This window comes from Kwoniella bestiolae, chromosome 3, assembly GCF_000512585.2.
Source record: "Kwoniella bestiolae CBS 10118 chromosome 3, complete sequence".
In the NCBI taxonomy this organism is placed as follows: domain Eukaryota; kingdom Fungi; phylum Basidiomycota; class Tremellomycetes; order Tremellales; family Cryptococcaceae; genus Kwoniella; species Kwoniella bestiolae.
Genome location: NC_089243.1, coordinates 1,316,606 through 1,336,040, shown reverse-complemented (window position 1 = coordinate 1,336,040; position 19,435 = coordinate 1,316,606). Strand labels below are relative to the sequence as shown.

Genomic DNA, 19,435 nt, shown 5'->3' with positions numbered 1-19,435 from the left:
CACTGCATGACGGATGGAGTAGCTGCAGTACAGTGGTGTTTCGAAATACGGCGGGTTACCGAGTGAAAAACCCTGCTGTACCGTACCGTACTTTTCGGACCAGTCTTGTCTTGTCTTGCATAATCGGCTGTACCATACGAGGAAGAGGATCATCATTTGACCGTACCGGCGGAAATAGAGGAAGATTGCATCCGCTCGCAACCGTTTCAGAGCCACGCTGATCTGATGTCTTTGTGGAGGTGGTTCGGTGATGAATTGGATTTGGTTATCTCAGCAAAGCGAAGTGCTGTTGCTGACTAATCATCGATCATTGCCTACACGAGTCGACAGTCAGTGACCGCATCTTACTCTCTGCTCGGGTTAGTCATGGCCTCTGTGTAGGACGAACAGATCACGCCGTCTCATTGTGCGTACTATATACATATTCACCAATAAACACAATCCACGTACTGTACAGTACCATAACAAATCAAGCACGAAATTCTCGTCTTCCCTCACTACAAATACCCTCTCAAAAGCTCCTCCAAATCCTTACCCACCCACCCACTAACCTCAGGCTGCTCCCCCTCTCCAAAATCATCCTCCCCCCAAGCCCGCTTCACCGAAGCTTGAATAGCGCTTTGTGGGTCCAACACGTCCTTCTCATATTGTTCTGTGGTATAGTGAGTCAATTTGGTGGGGGTACCATGGATTTTGGAGAGGGTATCGATGATCTCCTGGCCTGTGGGGGTGTGGTCGTATAGCTGGATTGTCTTGTTAGCGAGTTTGAGCGGATCGAGGATTAGTTGAGAGAGGGCGTGAGCCCAGTAGGGGAGGGTACTATTTTGGGATGGGATATGGAATTGTGTTAGTACTGGTCTGCCCTTAATCATGAGGGATGGTGGTGTACAACGAAACGGAAGGGTGAAATCTTAGATGTGGATACTTACGTCGTTCGAAGTTGGTTCTTGATATTATCTTTGTACACCTCGAACGAGTTTTCTTTCACGTTGATACCCAGCGCACTAGAGGCGATCGTCAATACTACTGTACACTCACAAGCAATATAGGCAAGGAACGGCGAGTGATATATCGTCCGAGCCAAGTACGGATGGACCCAACTCACTTATACCCAAAGACAATCTCCGCAAACATCCCAGTCCTAACGTTTGTGATAGGTACTCCCAGCTCGACTGCTCGAGCAACAACCTTGGGTTTGAGCGCCATAAGAGCCATACCATCGTGAGCCAAATCCTCCGACGTAAAGTTGCCTCCGAAATCCGAGTGAATGAAGGTTTTCAAAGTCTTGGAGCCTTTTAGGGCTTCGAGGAAGTACGTTTGAGAGAGGATAGCTGGGGAGGTAATTGATGAGCTGTAACGGATGGATCATCAGTATCGAACAAAGTATGTCCTCGATATTGGGGAGAGAGAGAAAGGATTGCCGTACGAGTGAGGTTAACTTACATGACGACCTCCAATCCTTCCATTGCTTCCTTGTTGATTTCCAGACCCTCTTCGTCGAGCTGAATCACCCTTTTCTCCAATCCACTGATATTGGGTGAGGATACGTCGGACCCTTGTCTATGTAGTATGATCAAGTTGATCTTCCCCTCTTGGTGGGACTTGAGAAGGGGCGATAGGAGGTTGGATCCTATAAGGCCTTTGTGGCCTAGGAAAGCTACTTGGATAGGGGATGACATTGTTATTGTGGGTTGATTGTTTGATATGTGAGTGGGATAGTGCTATCAATATCTTTGAGTCGCGGTGGATGGGTTAATGAAAAGGGGGATTGGGGAGATGGTCGTCAACTCGCATAATTTATATACCTTTTTTCTCCGCTCGGACTGTCCACATACGAAGTGATGAGATGCATAATCACATCGTTTCAGATGATAGTAGCTGAATAAACCCCTGAAGGAGTCGTATTGATAATAATAATGTTGATTATTGATTACTTGTTCACTTATCAATATGCTTATAGATATGGGAATGAGGATGACTAAATAACTCTCGTATAACACCATCAAGGCACGGACACGGGGACGATTGATGTGCACCGTCCACACACTCCCATCTTTCCGACGGATCAACCATTATTTCATCTTTACAACAGGCATACTACACTGGTACATGCATGTACTGTGAGCTCACAACCTTACAGAACAGTCTGTGCCGTGTCTCTAGGACATCATCATCTCATCCACGCTTGTGAATCTAATGCATTTATATACTACATGGTACATAACATCAACACTCGTTCTAGTCTAGACGATAGCTTCCAACTGTTGAGCCAACTTCAACGCAGGTCCAACCATATTCATCATCGGTGTTCCCTTCTTGATCCCATTCTTCTCCAAGCTAAGACTCTGCTCCGCCGGTTTACCTTGTGATTCCGATGACTGTTGTAAAGCAGCCAAGGCAATATCAGGTTTAACAGAGTTGGGGAAGGTATAAATCTGCTGAGAAGGGGATAATTCCCATCCTCTAGATTGGGTGAACTCGTTCAATGAGGAGGTTTCGTTGGGTTTGAAGAATAGGAGGGTGGCTGCTGATTTGAGGGGGAGGGAGGGGTAGGAGGTCTCGATGGTGGATGCTATTTGGCCTCTGGTGGGTGTTATAGTCGGTCAGCTCTGTTGTAGACAATGTAAGAGAGAAGATAATGCAGCCGTTACTTGACAAAGAGTAATATCGAGATGACTGTGAAGTAAGGGCCCGCACTCACCGAACAGTACTCATTAATCGCTCTAACAAAAAGCCAAACTCTTCTCTTGGTACTCTATCTTTGGCTCTGTATACTTTATTGTATGCACCTTCCATCAACCATCGTTCTCTGTAAATCGTACACAGATATAACATGAGCGATCAATATAACCGATGCAAAAGCTTCCTCCCATTTCAAGAAGGAAAGCGGGTAGATATGAATTGCTCTGATATATTGTGAATTGATGTCATTCACTCACAGATCAACAGGGAGCTTAACAAATATATCACTCAACTGCTCCACCTTAAGGGTCTCCAACAACGTGTGGAATTCTGTCAATAACCCTTCACTCAATAATGCTAACAAGTGTAAACCCAGTGTTATAGGTCGATGGGGTGATTCGGGTATGATCGATGAGAGGTTGAGGTAGAAGGGTTGTAAAGCGAAATTGTACTGTGCGTAGGATTTGAGGTTACCCGAACGGAGGGAATGGAATGTACCGATTTCGAGGATTGATCCTGCCATTGAGCATAAGAATGTCAGCTCCATACGATGAGAATGGTAGAGACATGATAGGCATGTTCATATGAGAGAAGGACGGTGTACTTACTGGCTGCTACCAAGTCCTGTGGATTGGCGGTAGGTGGGGCAAAGTACAATCCTGTTTGAGCCAATTCGAGCTATCATAAAGAAACGCATGAGCCAAGCTGATCGATATGAGATTCAAGAGTCATAGGCATAGGTAAACTTACCTTCAATTTCGCCAGCCTCTTGGACACCTCATCCCTTGAGCCTCCCGGTGTGTCGAACAACTGCTGAAGCTCCGAGAGGGACTGTTGCAGGTCTACAGACATTGTAACGAGGTGTAATGCGTTGGGCAGGGAGATTGATGAAATGGTGAGTGATTAACGTTTGGTTTAAAGATGTGAGGTTGGAGGTGAGAGAGCAAGTTTTGTCAGAATCGTGGTCTTTATTGATGAAATAGTCTAATCGGAGATGAATGAGAAGGAACAGTACTCATAGATGAATCAACGACGCGTGTATGTACAATGACGATGAGAGATAACAGTAGTGAGGGTGATGTGCCACATGACCTCCACTTGCAAATGCCAACCATATCTCCGATTACTACTATACGAGTACCACTCATTCACCTGCTCATCATCATTCCATCCTAGTACTTCATCCAACCTCACGAGTATTTCCTTGATAATCCTCAACATTCCAACGACCAAATCAGTACTCATCAGTATCAGTAACAGTCTCTTACGTCCAAAACCATATCCACAGCTGGAACCAACTCGATCTCGCCTGGCTCGTATACGAATATCGCAAATTTATCACTTTAGGGAATTATAGATTGCTTGAATCCAACATCAATAGTTTATCAACCAGCAACTTGCGTGAGTACCCATCATTTGTCCCCGAAAGCCTTGGTGGTCTCCTCTATGAGACGTCACATAGCTGATGGGGCTATCAGATAAATCACTATGTCATCATCAACTGCTCAAACCAACGGCCATGCCGATACCACCATCCCTGCTTCCACTCCTGCCGCTGCCGGCTCAGCTCAGCAAAACAAAATCCAACCTAATGACGTTGGATGGCAATTCGTTCCCCAATACTAGTGAGTGGATAGGTAGACACTGTATTAGTCCGCTTCCTGGTTCTCCATGTCGGTGCATCTGCCAAATCGAATGTTCTATCCTGAAATCACTCGTCCTTGTCGACCATCATTTTTGGAGTCTAGAGCTGACGAGATTTTGATCTAGCAACTTTGTAAACAAACAGCCTCACCGTCTCCACTGCTTTTACAATAAACGATCGACGTTCATCCACGGGGAGGAAGGAGAGGAGTCTCAGGTCGCTCTAGGACAACAGGTAAGTGTAGCATGGGATAGACTTTCCTTCTGCCAAGGTTGCATTCCTCTGTCGCCGGCGGTATAGCGTTGCTAAAACTGTCGTGTCAAAAGGAAATTCACGACCGAATCGTTGCTATCGGTTACAACGAATGTAAAGTGTATATCCACTCGATCGACTCGCAATCTTCAGCCAACGGAGGGATCATCATCCTCGTCATTGGTGAAATGTCGAATAACCATCAACCATGGCGAAAATTCACCCAAACTTTCTTCCTCGCCGAACAACCCAATGGATACTTTGTCTTGAACGATATATTCCGATATCTCAAAGAAGATGTAGATGATGAGGAAGAAGAGTTTGAAGAGGAAATCCCTGAACCTCAACCTCAAGCCGGTGCCGAACCCACCCCTGCCCCAGTCGACATCGAGACGAAACCTGCTGAGCAAGTCACTCAAGAACCCGCAAAAGCACCTGAACCTGAACCGGAGCCCATCACCGCTCCCGCAGAGGTCCAAGAACAAGCCGTACCGGAGGAAGCTACCGTAGCCTCTGTCCCAGATAAGGATGTAGCACCCTCGGAACCTGCTCCAGCAGTTGAAGAACCAGTCACCTCCGCTCCCCCTCCCCCTGCCGAAGCTTCACCCGCACCCACACCTGCCGCTCCCAAAGCCGCTGCTTCTCCCGCTCCCGCTCCTGCCACTCCATCTCCTGCCCCCGCTCCCGCCGCTGCCGCTCCTGCTCCCCCAGCCCAACCTGCTGCTCCACCCAAGCCCAAGACCTGGGCTTCCCTCGCTGCATCCGGTGGTAAAGCTTGGTCCTCAGCTGTTGTCTCCAACCAGGCCGCCGCTTCTTCTGCTCCCGCTCCTGCTCCCACTGCTGCCCCCAAAAAGGAAGAGGCTGCTCCAGCTGCCTCGGGTTCGGCCGACAAGCAGTCGCCTGCTTATGCCAATGCTCTTAGAGTAAACACCCCTCACTGCTTCGTCAAGGTAAGTGGGATCTGCCTCTCACAATTTTGCATACTGGTCACTGACTTGTATATTCTCAATTAGCTTCCCAACTGGTCAGCAGATAACCAAGCAGGCGGAGAATCGCTATCCGAGAATGACCTGAAGAATGCCGTATCGCGATTCGGAGATGTTAAGAAAGTCGAAATTGTCAAAGCCAAAGCTTGTGCCTTTGTCGAATTCTACAAAGTCGAGACTGCCCGAAAGGCCATTATCGCCTCTTTGCCCGCTTCTCAGGGAGGTGAAGATGGAATCAAGATTGAGGGACATGGGAAGATCAACCTTGAGACTCGAAAGGAGAAGGACGAGCGACGAGTCAACAATGGACCTCAGGGACCAGGTGGTCAAGGTCAAAGGCAAAGCAGTGGACGAGGCGGACCTAGACAAGGCCAACAACCCAATGGAGGACAGGGGCAAGGCGGACGAGGAGGACAGAGGAATCAGGGTGCGCGAGGTGGACGAGGAGGTGCGCAGGTGAACCAAGGTGATAGGCAAAAACAATAAAACAATAAAACGTAGTCTTCGAAACCAAATTTTCTTCTCTCTGCTTTGCATTTCCCATGGGGCCCCTCTTAGTTGTTCATATATCATTCCATTCTAATACTTCTGATATCCCAAACGTTCAAACAAGCATCACACTTTCTTCTGCAGCATCAAAAAGTCGAAAAGTCAATAGTACATACGGTATGATCATGGTTGGGGATGAGACTTGAAGATGAAATTAATGTACATATCTATTATTGAACTTGATATATGGATCGATCGATGGGATTGGATGTGTAGAAGAAGGGAAGAAGAAGAAAGTTTGTAGTGTATTGGCGAAGGGTTGGAGATGAATTGCATCATTACATCATACTGTACAATCTGCTTCATGATACACCATCGCCAGATGGCAGATTATCGAACGAGCGTCCGCACCATAGTGTGACATGGGTTATCGAGTCACCTGGTGTCTTGCGTGATGCATACAGGCTGGGTGGATGTACCGCCATATAACACGCCGCAGCGTTGCGCAGATCCCTCTCAAGCTGTGATTGCTAATCCTACACACAGATCATTACCCACCCTACTCAGCTCGGTGCCGAGGTAATCTCATATCTCGACTGTGAATCATCTTCCAACGGATCTTTTCTTGGTGTGCACTGTCATGTAAACACTCACGAACGATTGTCAAGCAAGATCCCATGATTCACTTGCTGTCCCTGGAGTACGTGAGGGCGCAGGAATGCTTGGTAAGATGTGGCAGATCGCCGTCGGCCAAGGTTGTATATAACAAAGATGTAAATGATGAATGAGGCGGTCGGCTATCTCCTACAGCACATCATTTGGATACAGTACAATAGAGCTGAGAGCTGTTTACGGTGATAATGTCGAACTTCAATATCGGTTTATTAGGATTCAGCGGTCGAGTCGGCTCAGCCCTGATTGGACCATTGCTTGAGGCACATAGAGATGGGAAGATCAATTTGATCATCCTCCATAGGGTTACTTCGGATTTGTCGAAGATCCCCTTCGAAGTGGCAGTGGAAAAGAGGGTGGTGGAATTGATTGAAGCGGGGATGGAGGGATTGATAAATGCGGTAGAAGTTTTGGATGTGCTCATGTGAGTGTATATACCAACAAACAGCATGGCTGAAAACTGTATATGGATGGATCGCACTAATGAAAACACTGTAGCTCTACAATCTCGGGCCCAGGCTTCACCTCCCAGAAATACCTTGTAGATGCTTTAGCAAGCTCCAAAAGATTAAAAACCTTCATTCCATCCGATTTTGGTGTTAGTTGGACCGAGGAGGAATCTTCGAACCCTGTCTTACCGTTTATCAAACTTAAGACGCAAGTTGTCCATAGGGCATTGGAGTTGGGTATACCGGTTACGAATGTTAGATTACCGTTGTTTGATGAGTTGGTTTTGGGTTATGGGTAGGTTCACTCTCCTTCAATCAGATACTTCTACAGCGAGTTGGATGCAGCTAGAGGTGAGTCGTGCTGATGCGATTTTGATATCACAGTAAGCTCGGTATGGATGTGAAGAAGAATAAGGTTGAAGTGTATCGTAACTCACTTATCAACCCTCTGAGAATCACGTACGTCCTCTTCTCATTTTATTGATACCGGTCAAAGATCTAGTAGTCATCAAGATGGTCAACGGATGCTGAGTATTAAGGCATCGAACAGTACCCTCCCATACCTGGCATACGCCCTAACCCAACTCATCCAATCCCCCTCCCTCATCGCTAATAGGACAATAACCCTGTACGACCACTCTCCCACAGGCAAAGAGATCATTGACGTCTTGACTAAGATCCACGGATACCCTACTGAGGTGACGGAATATACCGAAGAGAGGTATGAGGCTGATTTGGGGGAGATGAGAGCTGCGATTGGTGCGGCGGCTTGGAAGAGGTGGGGTGATGGGGTATGGGGAGAGGAGGAGAAGGTGGAGGTTGATGGTTGGCATGGGGAGAGTTTTGAGGAGCTGGTTAGGAAGTATATCTAGGGAGGCTGATAGGGGGTTTCGTAGATTGTGTCTGCCTCGAGATATGATGAGCATGTTCATTCGGTCAGAATGGTATGGGTACCCTCAAGATCGTCAACGGGTGTTCCATCCTGCGGAGTTGACGAATAGAGTTCTTCACTCGCACCGCTACAGAGGTGTACAGTATCGTCGTGAGCTCTGCACCAACCGAAACAAGCTCATGACTGCATGCTCCAATATCGTAGACCTATACACACGACTACAATCGAAAGAAGATGATACGGTCCTAGGCGGCAGAAGGAACTCCCACATATCCGGCTCCTCCAGGACAATAATCCCCAGGAGGTTCAACATGATCCTGATCATTCAGACTGGGCTGCTCCAAAGTACCTTCCCAACGATGAACCAGCTGAAACTCCGTCCCCTCTGCTCTCAAACTGTCATCCACGTATACCTGGGATGTCTTGATCTTCCTCTTATTCAAAGGATAGCTGGTCATCCTCTCCGCCTCGTCCGGGTGCAATCTCGTACCCCAAAACCCATTTCCAGCACTGTATAGCGAGCTACGCCCTTCACAACGGGACAAACAGACACGATGTTTCTGTCCAGGCCGTCTCCGGCAATGACGGTGGGTACCTGGCCATTTGGCTTCGCTCAGCACCGACTTAGTACCCTCCGCGAGGAGCGATCTCGAGCTACTTTCGTATTCTGACAATCGGAGACCCCTTTCGAGGTCTTGGTGGGGGAGAGGCGGAACCGATAAAGAATTTAGATCTAGATCGAATTCTTGGCCATATGATGCGATGTGATGCTTTGGTGCACATTCCCACCCACATCCTTCAGAGGGCATCGCGAAGCTGTCGCTCCGGACGATGGCTCTGTGAAGTTCGCCATCCTCATTCCAGAAGGAGATCACCTCGACGGAAACGGCGAAATCGATGCCGGACTCGTTGTCGATCGCTTGCATGGTCGACTTTGTGTAGTTGCGATGTGTGATATATATGTGTATATCTGAGTGAAGTATACAGTATGTAATCTGCAGTACTGTAATCGTTTATGTATTATGATGACCGGCGAGTAGAACGGTCGATCTGGAATGTCTCTCACCTGAGGATACTGTACATGGCTCCGTCCAGGAGAGAGACCTGTATTTATACCCGCCGAGATCGCGCAAGCCCAATGATTACTGTAGTCCGAATTGAAGGCCTGACAAGGCGCAAGGCGCAACGAAGCGGGGTGTGGAGGAGATTGTATCGCTTTTCTACGGACCTTGAAATGACAATCAAAGGCGGTTCTGCACAAAAGAAAGATGCAGTGAAAGGCGTGTCAGTGGGGACATATAACACGTTGCCAAAAGAGTGAATGTGGAGAACAATCTCTCACCGCTCCGTGACGATCACGGAGAATGGGCGTTTACGGGAAGGGCACTTCAACAGAGATTCGGAAGCGTCTGCAACGTGAAGGAGCACTGTACCGATATATCCTTTCAATCACTCTTTATGTACCATCCCACAAGCGTTATAGTATAATTGTCGGAAAAACAATCACAGCAAATCGTGGTGCATTAAATTGGCTGGCCTGCAACGAGATCACCCGCAGCATGGCATCCTTTCATCCTCACGGGGACTACATGTACAATCTGAGATGAGCGGAGTTGCTACTTTACGATGCTACTCCGAGAAGATCACAAAGGTCGATCGTAACGAAAGCCCAGACTTTAATTAGCATAAGTTACTCGTGCAATACTCTGCTGGTGCCGAACGCTCAAGGTGAAGGTCGTGCTCGATGCGCATGTTGGAGAGGGGGTGTTTTAAAATAGTATACAAAAATGTCCGAATCTGGGGTCGTCTCGACCTGAGTGTCCAAGATATGACTGTGGCTTCCTTGGATGTACGGCACCCTGTGGCAGGCCGCTCTGTCCATTACGCTTCCAAAAGTCCCGTTTGATATGCAATGCTTTGGTGCAGCCTCTATGTCAATGAGGCACATGAGTCTCTATGGGCGAGACGTGAGATCAGGCTTACCGTAGCACTGTTCTCGCATGGTAGGTGAAAGACGATGTATCATAGTGTGCCAGAATCACATGTCAATCACTCCAGTCCCACGACGTTTGGTCACGCCACAAGAAGATGGTACCATTATAATCATAAATATCATGACCATCACCATAAGTGACTTTAATTACTAGACATACAACATGTATTGATCCCTACTTACTATGATTATACCCGACTGTCATCATTCATTATTATCAGGTTTCGCAGCCTTCCTCTTCCTCTCCTCCCATTCCTCCCTCCACTGATCCCTCTCAAACTCATCATACGCCTCTTTATTATTCAACCATCTTTCCTGCACGTCCCTCACGTCGTTACCCCGACCAGTAGACGACATGATCGATCCAAATAACGCCTGAGTATTGATCATGTTCATATCTCCCTCTTGATCTTGGTTGTGCGGTATGAAAATATACCCAGTCATCTTATCTACTAATCTTACGAGATTGATCATTGATGATTTGTCCTATCACATACAACTCATCAGCTACAATCCCTTCACATCCATCCCTCCATGAGGTTCGGGCGCCTGAGGGGGAGAGATAACTCACCTCAACAGCCAAAGTCTCGAATCCGACTAGACCAAAATCATCTACCAATTCTACCATGGCTTTATTCAGTTTCCCAAATTTGGCTGCACGAGGCTCCGAATCAAGTTTGGCAAGTAGGTATGATAGGTCTTGGACCTCGGTGTAGTAGCTGAGGTCGAATGCTGATCAATGAATTAGGAAGGTCAGCGCAAGATCTCTGGATGAGAGATGACGATGCGAGGTAGACTTTGGACTCACGCAGTTCACCATAAGTAGACAACAGGTCAATCTTACTCAACACGTTGACATGGGGCATCTCCATCTGCAGCATCGCTCGTAAAGCTAACAGAACGACTGAGATGAACTTGGACGCGTCGGTGATATAGTGTGCGTCGCTGAGGTGAACCGCGGCGAGCTGTAGACGAGTCAAGGATTATCAGCTATCAATAACCCACTGAGAGCAGTAAGGATTCATAGGAAGATACGTCATGGAGGAGGGGGAAGGTCGAGAAGAAAGGTCGTATGTAGACATTAGAAGAGGGAGCGATGTAGTCATCACGGTTCGATCAATCCACTCACTCTATACTCCAGCTTGCCCAACCTCTCCACAACATTCTTCAGACTCTCATGATTAGTCCACAGCTCAACCTGACCAGGCGTATCAAACACAACGTATCCATTCCCACCCTCATTCTCCAGCACCTCATCCAGCCTCGTAACTAACCAATCAAAGTTCGCTTCGAGGTATTCCAGACAATATAACATCGCTCCATTGGGTCCCAGGCCATATTCATCCATTACCGAGTCGAGGTCAATCAGTTCGGTGATGTTGATGGAACATGGGTAAGGAGGGTTGGGGACGGCTGGATCGAGGTTGATTATGTGAATGGGACGGTTGAGGGCTGTGAGGAACTGGGGGGTCAATCAATGAGATTATCCGATTGGTTTTTGGTGTGAAGATGTGGTATGAGTGAGAGCGAAGATGTATAGCATTCAATGCGAACTCAAGGAGGATGAGGAAGATAGAGAATGACCCTATGGTGGCGTGAAGAGATGTAGATAGAAATTCCAACTCACCTGATGCAATCCATGACAATAAGTCGATTTCCCCGCTCCAGGAGGTCCAGTGACTAATTGACCGAAAGCTGACTTATGTTGAATCGAAGGTTCAGGTAGATTATCTAATGACATAGTATCTGACTTCTACTTCGAATATAGGAAGAAAGGGAATGATCGATGCGGTGAGGAAAGATTGATGGAATGATTTGATGATATTACAATGTCGTGTTATGAGATGATTGAATGGCGTTTATTGATGTTCCCCAGGCGGCGTAGGGAACTCGTCAAAGAAACTAACAGCCGCAGAATGTCTATGATCGAATCCCAATACAGGTGACGTCGATGATCCAGCGGCACTTCCGTGAGAAGGGATGGGCGATAGTGATAGTCCTCTTGATGCTTGCGAATGCGAATGTGGGTTTAGAGTGTAGTTCTGGAATGAAGAAGGTGCAAAGTTGATATGTTTTGAAGTTGAAGTTGAAGTTGAATTATCAGTAGTATCTGCGATGATACCGAATGTTCCTGGTGAGAGTGGTGCATGAGGTGGGTGTGCGTGGCGGCGTTTCCCGTCAGGTGTGGTTTGTGTGGCACTTTCCTCTTGAGCCTCTGCTTGAGCTTGAGCGTGAGCTTGAGAGAGAGTGCGGATGGTATCGTGGGATCTGGGGAATGGGAATTCTATACAGCACATGCATACGTGTCAGTCTTCCATTCTCAGTGATGCAGGTGTATAACTGCTTGAGAGGAAAAGGTGGATTGGGATAAGGGAGGAGACACTAAACTCACCATGCCCCTCTGACAGGATCGGAATAGCAGTCTCATGAGTATCCTGACTTCTCTCATCCCTCTCATCTTCCTCTTCCTCTTCCCGATCCGGTGAGTCAGGCGTGATCGGTCTTCGACTATTCCAAGGAGCCATCAGTCTCTGCTGCACCCTATTGGCATCAGGGTTAACAGCATTCTGATCCAGCTGATTAAGATACCCCATGTAAGGCTGTTGCATCTCAGCTTGCGACTGGGCCATATTGGGAGTAGCTATCTCAGCTGTTGACTCGCTTCCATCAGATGGTCTACGGGGTTGATCCTCATCCTGCAGTACGATCTGACTGTGAGGGGTAGGATCCATATCGTATCCCAATCTCACGGGAGTAGGACCTTCAGGGATGACTCGAGGGAGGGTAAGGTGGTTGTGGGAAGGTACATAGTGATTTGGGATGGGTGTATTGGAGAATGATCCATTTCGATCAGCGGGTGTACGGAAGAACAGGCCCTATGAGAGTAAAAATGGGTCAGTCTCTGCCAGATGTCATGTCACAGTTTCGATCGAATCAGGATAGCAACGAAAAAAAGAACCTCCTCGAATGGGTTCGTATTTCAACACCATGTGAATAATGTCGAACACATATATATAAAATCTGAAGCGCCAGAAAGGACAGTGACACCCACCTGGAAATCCCTATCATCCGGCGTCTGACCCGGACTCTCCTCACTAGCCAGACTACCTCTATCCTTCCTGTCCGAAACAGGCGTTGACCTATCCGACGACCCACCAACTCTACTCCATCCCTCAGACGCATCCGTATATACCGTAACCTTCGAGACATTCGTATCACCATGCACGATCCCAGGTCTAGGCACTTGCACTTGCGGTTGACGTTGGTGTTGGACATCCAAGAAAGTGGGATGGGACCTAGTTCGAGGGGAAGGGATAGTCGATATTGGATAATCCAGCGCAGGCGGGGAGATTGAGTAGCTTAAATCGGGTGAAGAAAATCTCTGTTGTTCGTTCTTCGTGGGCGAATGGACAGATACCCTAGGTGGGGGAGGTACAGAGTTCGTATTCCCACCAAACTTCTTGTCTCTACTTTCACTGGTATTTGGTCTATTCTCAAGTAATGCAATTCTAGTGGGACTGAACCTGCTTTGCTGTTGTTCCAATATACCTACACTGGAGGCTCGGCTCCTTCCTATGGCTTCTTCCAGGGCTGTCTTCCTTCTCGGTCCATCAGATTTGATAGATATTGTGGAAGGTGTAGGAGAAAATACCGATGAGATCGAAGTGGAAGCTGTAGTGGGTGTCGAGGCTGAAGTAGATAGATGTCCTTGTCCTTGTCCAGCGGAAGCATCGACTTTTGCCCTGGTGGGGATGATTGCCCCCTTGGAGGAAGGCGATTGGAAGGCCCGTTTGGTCCTAGCTCGTTGTTGCTGTTTTGCCAAAAACGCTCTAGCAGTTGCTGAACCTCCGTCAGATAATCTAGATTTGACGGGCGAGAGCGAATCTGACGTTCGAGGTAAAGGGGCAGTCTTAGGTTCTTCTTGTTCCACCACGACGACCTTTTCTTTTTCTACTCCCCCCAGATCGGGGGAGATGGCTACTCCAATCTCGTCAGTGAGGGAGATGAAAGGTCCTGATTCAGGTAAGATCGGCGAGCCGTCGTCTTTGGGTATGTCGGGGAGCGGTTTCGATAGGTTTAGTGGGGCGGGTGGTCTAAACGTCCCTTCTCGTTCATACTTTGAGGACGTCCTTCTCGAAGCTCCTTTACTAATTATGACGACCCCTCCACGATCTCCCTTGTCGGCCACGGAAGGTTGTTTGAACTGCAATGACTTGCCTGCGGGTATGGCGGATAAGGGATATCTCGATTCGGAAGGAGGGCGAGCAGCAGGGGTAGTAGCGAAATTAGCTAAGAGGGGGTCACTCCTTGTCTTGGCATAGTTGGAGGAGTAAGGTAACGAGGTAGATCTCTTTCGGTTCTTCTGAGAGAGGTACATATAATCGTCAGAGGAATATCGTGGAGCCGAGAATCGTTGTTTGGATTGATGGGGTCCACCGTAATTTGCAGATGAGTCGTTTGTGGACATAGCACCGCGGCCTTCGATATTGAGGAAACTAGCCGCTCTATCCCTCTTCGAGGGATTTCTATCCGATTCTCGTCTGGTCATTGAGGATTTCCTAGAATGATCATTCGAGTTGGAGTTGGTAAACCTCGAACCAAAGGAAGCTGATCTCTTCCTTAGCGAAGTCGAAGGGGTCAAAGCTCTAATCAGAGAATTACTCCTACTCCTTCCCCCCGAACCTCCATCCATGGACCTCTCTCTGCTCCTCGCCCTAGCATTCCCAATGATCGGTGCACCAGGCGGAGGAGCGGTGGAACCAAGACTCAAACTCCTTCCTCTCCTCTTTACAAGCTCTGCCCATTCTTCTCTCTCTTCGTCCCTATATCTACCCTTCTCTAATACCGTTTCTCCATTATTCGTCGAGTTCATACTTCCCACGCTGAGGCGTTTCTCATTCTCCTCCTCGGGCGTTGTGGGCGGAGTGATCTCATGAGGTAAGAGTGTCGGACGGGGTAGGAGGAACATATCACACATTGTAGGAACGGCCCATCGTTTGTTTTCTGCTCTATACTCATGTGGGTTTTTGTTTCTAGTAGGTCTAGGCGCCGATACTGTCCGCTGCCTGGCTGTACTTCCCAAGGGCTGCGAACGTTGAATTGGATTGAACGATGAAGGTGGATAAGATTTCTTCTGCTGTGCATTTGCGTTCATCTTGGAAGGCGATGCTGGATAGTGCCCTTCTTCAGGCTCGGCTCCCGCTCTGAGTTCTCTGTTCAAAGGTGAGAATAGGATATTGGGACCTGCTAATCCCGTAGGCACTGACGAAGAGGAAGGTATCCTTTCCGTTCTGGTCAAATCCGATATCGAGTTGTACGAAGGCGATTTATACAGAGTGCCTTGTTTGCGTGTCGAGGAGGGTAATAATCTTGACACGCCAGCAGCAGGATTGTTGTACGTTGAGGTATAGGTATTTTGCGGTGTGGTAGTTGCTGGTCTGGTAGGATAAGGGAAGGGTTTGGAATTACTTGGTCCAGCTATAGCATTTGTGTTGGTGGAGAACACGTTGGTGAACATTGAATAGTTGGTGGAAGGTTTGGTAGGGGATATGGGTGATAGTCCGATGCCGCTCTCTCTTGTTGGTAGGTTGGGACGAGTGTTGGGACTGTAAGGGATGTACCATTCATCCCCTCCGTCATTATTAGGGATGGAATCGTAGGTGTTCCGAGAGCGAAGTCTGTTGAATACTGAGGGTTGACGTTCCATCTTGTATGTGGTGGGGGAGGTGGAAGGAGGGATGAGGAGGTTGAGCTGACGAGAGTGAAGAGTGAAAGATTAGCTTTTTGCTCGTCTAGTCCTTTCATTGATATGGATATGAAGGTGGTTCATTCATGCTCCGCTCCAACTTACCTTGATCCAAGAGAGATCTACTTCCGCTGATGGTGATGATCTCCAGTATATCAACCGCGTCCCTTCAAGATACAATCAAGGATAGCCTTTTCCGTTTACTTGTCCTTTTGAACGGCACTGTTCCGACGTCTCGCCTTCTAAGCCGGATATGGCGTACTACCAGGGATGTGTGCGTGAAAGTGAGGATGTGTGGTTGTATACAACGTATGAGATGGGACGAGGCTATCGTTCTAGTGATGCGATGAATTCTGTGTTGTTGAACTGAGCACGGATGACGTTGAAAGAGTAATGATAATGATCAAAGCTTTTCCTTTCAATGTATGGTATGGTACCGTATGTGATCAATTTTTTAGTGCCAGATGCTAGTGCTATAAAGACGGAAGTTCCTCGTTCCTATGGCAGCTGAGACGTATAGTGTTTCGTGCTAGTACGTTAGTTTGAGCAATGATCGTCGTGGTACTGTATGAGTGTTCGTAATGTTGAAAATATGGGTTGAACGCGTCGTGATAGTCTCGGGGAAGAGAATCAAGTTGGATCAGTTGTGATGATGATGATGGTGTTGTAGTAACAATGAACACATCAAGTTCACCATATACACATACACATATACATCTGTGCTGTACCCTCATTGTCCGTCCTCTGCTCCTCGTCATCATCATCGCCATATCACATACGCACAGACCCATCTTCGTGTGGTCGGGTAAAAAGGTACCTAGCTCTGCTTTCAGGAATTCACATTTCTTGAAATTAAACCTTTCCTGATGATTAAAGTGCAATCACACCCCACGGCATACTCCGCCTTTGCGTCGCCCACTCTCCACGCGCCGAGAGAGTCGTGAAGCAGTGATCTGATCGATAAGGGACGGGTCGAGATTCTGGAATCTAGAATTTAATCAATCAAAGAGAATAATGCGTCATCATCATCCTTCATCCCATCGAGCACTGTAAATCCGAACAACATCCAACTTTCATCTACAACCGTTCCTTGGTCCTTGAACCTGATGGATCCCACTAATGAAAGCCGTAGACTATAAACTGTCATTTAGTGTGGAGCGTAAATCATATACAGGCGATAATCTCCTTTTGATGTGGGACGTATACAGGAGACATAAGTGTTATGAATCCTGTACCTACCAAAGTCGACAGATTGGATGAGATCTGATACATAACAGTGGAGCTACGGGAGAGTTGGATCTACGATAATCGTAAGACAACCTGACTTTGTGAGAAACAGGATGGACCTGGTATGTCACCTGAAACATGCTGTTTACCATCGTTGTCGCATGTCAAACGACTCTATCTAGTCTACCTTCTTATCTTTACTTATTCCCGTACCTCGCAGATCTTTGAACCTGTCCTTTTCAACCCAGAAGCTATAAAGTCAGGACAACAGGCCCAATCAGCTCATTACCCCAACATGCAAAATACCATGTAGAAGAGTGACATCTATAGAAAGCCCATCGTGAAAGAACCAAGAACCAACTCACATAAGACCCAAAGTGACCAATCCCAATCCCCCTCCAAACCCTATCAACTCCCCCCAACCCATCCAACTAACCCTCCATCTCTCCGTACTAGCCAACAAGCTCAGACCAATCCACACAAGGATATTCCACCCTACAACTCTATAATCAGGCGATACATCCCTCCATCTGAGATTGTTTCCAAATGTTGACTTGGCATGAGAAAGTGAGAATATGATTCTGACGATCATTGCAGAACAGGAAGATAGGATCAATGCTTCCTCTTTTGTGGGCCAGTCGAACAGGGCAGGAGAAGGGGATTTGTATTCAGGTATTCTGGTTAACCCCAGAAGGGTCAAAGCGAATACCACCGAGCTGCCCACCATCCACTTGGACTGCCTCTTAATCCCCCTCGGGTCCGCAGAAGAGGTCACAAACGTTTCTGTAATTCCATTGAGACTCATCAAAGGGATATAGTTTATAAGATACAACCGAAGGATGGATAGCGCGTTGGTCTTCTGGTATTGCCTCGGTAAGAGGATCATCGCCAGTGAAGGATATAACGGTTGGACGAATGAGAGTATGATGGTGGTGAGGTATAGTGATAGGCGGATAGTCAGGGTGTATAGGGAGATGGTGTGGTTGGAGGAGAGGGGAGATGAGGAATAGTGCAGTAAGAGGGATTCTTCGAGGGGTTGGAATATTATACGAGCGATGAGCGAGCCTGTGGATAGGTTGTATGGTCAGTAAGTCCAGAAAACTGCTAGTACGACAACATTTGATGGACCAAAAAATGAAATGAGGTCGAGAAGTATATGATATCTTGTATAAATACAGGGTTGAAGAGGTTGAACACGCGAATGCAGCAAATAACCTACCATAGTTCATAGCCACCGCATAACCGCCCTGTCCATCCAGAGGACATATCCTAGCCACAGCGATCCTGTCAGCCTCAGTGAGTAGATGCTTGATGAAGCTCTGTCCGGTGTTGGCCAGTGCGAGAGATACAGTTTGCTGGTTAAATCGGTTCTCCCTAGACAGCAATACAAATCAGCAAAGCTGTCACCCTCTTCCACATAGTACAAGGCTTCACCACCCAATAGAGGTTGTAAGAAAGAAAACTCACCCCTTCCAGAATAAACTCCTCACATCCCACCTCACCTCCCTAAGATAAACCAAGAACAACCATCCCGCCCCTGCAACTTGCCCAATTGCAAACGCTAACAGGGCGTTCCCCTCTCCCAAACCTAAGAGACTACCGACAGTCACTATAGATCTAATTATCGCCATACCCCCCTCTGCTCGCATCCTTACACCAAGCTTCGGTGGGGTAAGTCGATGGATGGATATATAGATAGGTTCTATGGACAATTCCATCAACGAGCCCAGTATATACATCCCCAGGGAGGGGTAGAAATGGGATTGAGAGGTGGTGATATCGTCAGATGAGTATATATATATCGAGCCTATCACCGAGGAAATGATCAGGCCAAGGTGGAGGGGAATGGTAGATAATGACCTGACTTGTCGTTCGTGTATATCCTGATCGGACGAGGTAGAAGAGGAAGTGGAAGACGGAGAGGGAGAGGGGGTTTTGGTACGTAGTAGGGCATTGCGTATACCCTCTCTGGAGAGGAAGAGGATACTCGAGCATACCAGGTCGAATTGGATGGCAGCTGTTCCAAACACCGCTGGAGAGGACAGGCGGAGGAGGGCCTGATTTAAAGAGAAGGTGAGGAGACGGGAGAGGAGTTGGAGGAGGACGAGGGAACGGGCTGTGCGGAGGGGGTTGGATTGGGGCGATGGGGATGGGGCATCTTGATGATGTGGTGATTTGGTGTCATCCTTGTGGGGGAGAGAGATGGGTGATGGGCGTGAGGTCATTGTTGGGTCATCGTATCGTTGTGTATTGCGGATAAGTAGGAATCAGACTGAGGAAGTAGGAGGTAACCTGGAAAAGTCAAAAAGACACGTTGATGACGTTCTATATTGATGATTTACGCGTCATCAAACACGCACAGACCACGGTCAACTCCGCATGAAGATGAATTGATGAGACAA

At 47.7% G+C, this 19,435-nt stretch overlaps 8 protein-coding genes across 8 annotated transcripts; 2 read left to right on the top strand and 6 right to left on the bottom strand.

The window, feature by feature from the left end:
* Positions 1-497: 497 nt before the first annotated feature.
* I302_105172 (uncharacterized protein) lies at positions 498-1,679 on the bottom strand (the record flags this gene model as incomplete). Its single annotated transcript, XM_019195040.1, has 4 exons — positions 498-819; positions 930-1,004; positions 1,106-1,351; positions 1,444-1,679. The coding sequence occupies 4 exons, from the start codon at positions 1,677-1,679 to the stop codon at positions 498-500; spliced, it is 879 nt and encodes a 292-aa protein (XP_019042753.1).
* Positions 1,680-2,243: 564 nt separating this feature from the next.
* Positions 2,244-3,534, bottom strand: I302_105171 (uncharacterized protein; the record flags this gene model as incomplete). Its single annotated transcript, XM_019195039.1, has 5 exons — positions 2,244-2,583; positions 2,702-2,809; positions 2,940-3,198; positions 3,291-3,360; positions 3,433-3,534. 5 exons carry the CDS (start codon positions 3,532-3,534, stop codon positions 2,244-2,246), a joined length of 879 nt encoding a protein of 292 aa, XP_019042752.1.
* Positions 3,535-4,170: 636 nt separating this feature from the next.
* On the top strand, positions 4,171-6,051 carry I302_105170 (uncharacterized protein; the record flags this gene model as incomplete). Its single annotated transcript, XM_019195038.1, has 4 exons — positions 4,171-4,307; positions 4,453-4,561; positions 4,654-5,529; positions 5,593-6,051. The coding sequence occupies 4 exons, from the start codon at positions 4,171-4,173 to the stop codon at positions 6,049-6,051; spliced, it is 1,581 nt and encodes a 526-aa protein (XP_019042751.1).
* An 863-nt stretch (positions 6,052-6,914) lies between these two features.
* Positions 6,915-8,047, top strand: I302_105169 (uncharacterized protein; the record flags this gene model as incomplete). Its single annotated transcript, XM_019195037.1, has 4 exons — positions 6,915-7,150; positions 7,225-7,470; positions 7,560-7,634; positions 7,726-8,047. The coding sequence occupies 4 exons, from the start codon at positions 6,915-6,917 to the stop codon at positions 8,045-8,047; spliced, it is 879 nt and encodes a 292-aa protein (XP_019042750.1).
* Positions 8,048-8,312: 265 nt separating this feature from the next.
* I302_105168 (uncharacterized protein) lies at positions 8,313-8,993 on the bottom strand (the record flags this gene model as incomplete). Its single annotated transcript, XM_019195036.1, has 1 exon — positions 8,313-8,993. One exon carries the CDS (start codon positions 8,991-8,993, stop codon positions 8,313-8,315), a length of 681 nt encoding a protein of 226 aa, XP_019042749.1.
* A 1,271-nt stretch (positions 8,994-10,264) lies between these two features.
* On the bottom strand, positions 10,265-11,801 carry I302_105167 (uncharacterized protein; the record flags this gene model as incomplete). The annotated part of the gene is made up of 5 exons (XM_019195035.1): positions 10,265-10,546; positions 10,632-10,792; positions 10,869-11,025; positions 11,190-11,522; positions 11,688-11,801. The coding sequence occupies 5 exons, from the start codon at positions 11,799-11,801 to the stop codon at positions 10,265-10,267; spliced, it is 1,047 nt and encodes a 348-aa protein (XP_019042748.1).
* A 118-nt stretch (positions 11,802-11,919) lies between these two features.
* I302_105166 (uncharacterized protein) lies at positions 11,920-15,767 on the bottom strand (the record flags this gene model as incomplete). Its single annotated transcript, XM_019195034.1, has 3 exons — positions 11,920-12,344; positions 12,453-12,936; positions 13,113-15,767. 3 exons carry the CDS (start codon positions 15,765-15,767, stop codon positions 11,920-11,922), a joined length of 3,564 nt encoding a protein of 1,187 aa, XP_019042747.1.
* Positions 15,768-17,211: 1,444 nt separating this feature from the next.
* On the bottom strand, positions 17,212-19,258 carry I302_105165 (uncharacterized protein; the record flags this gene model as incomplete). Its single annotated transcript, XM_019195033.2, has 4 exons — positions 17,212-17,284; positions 17,399-18,098; positions 18,253-18,407; positions 18,501-19,258. The coding sequence occupies 4 exons, from the start codon at positions 19,256-19,258 to the stop codon at positions 17,212-17,214; spliced, it is 1,686 nt and encodes a 561-aa protein (XP_019042746.2).
* Between the last annotated feature and the right edge of the window lie 177 nt (positions 19,259-19,435).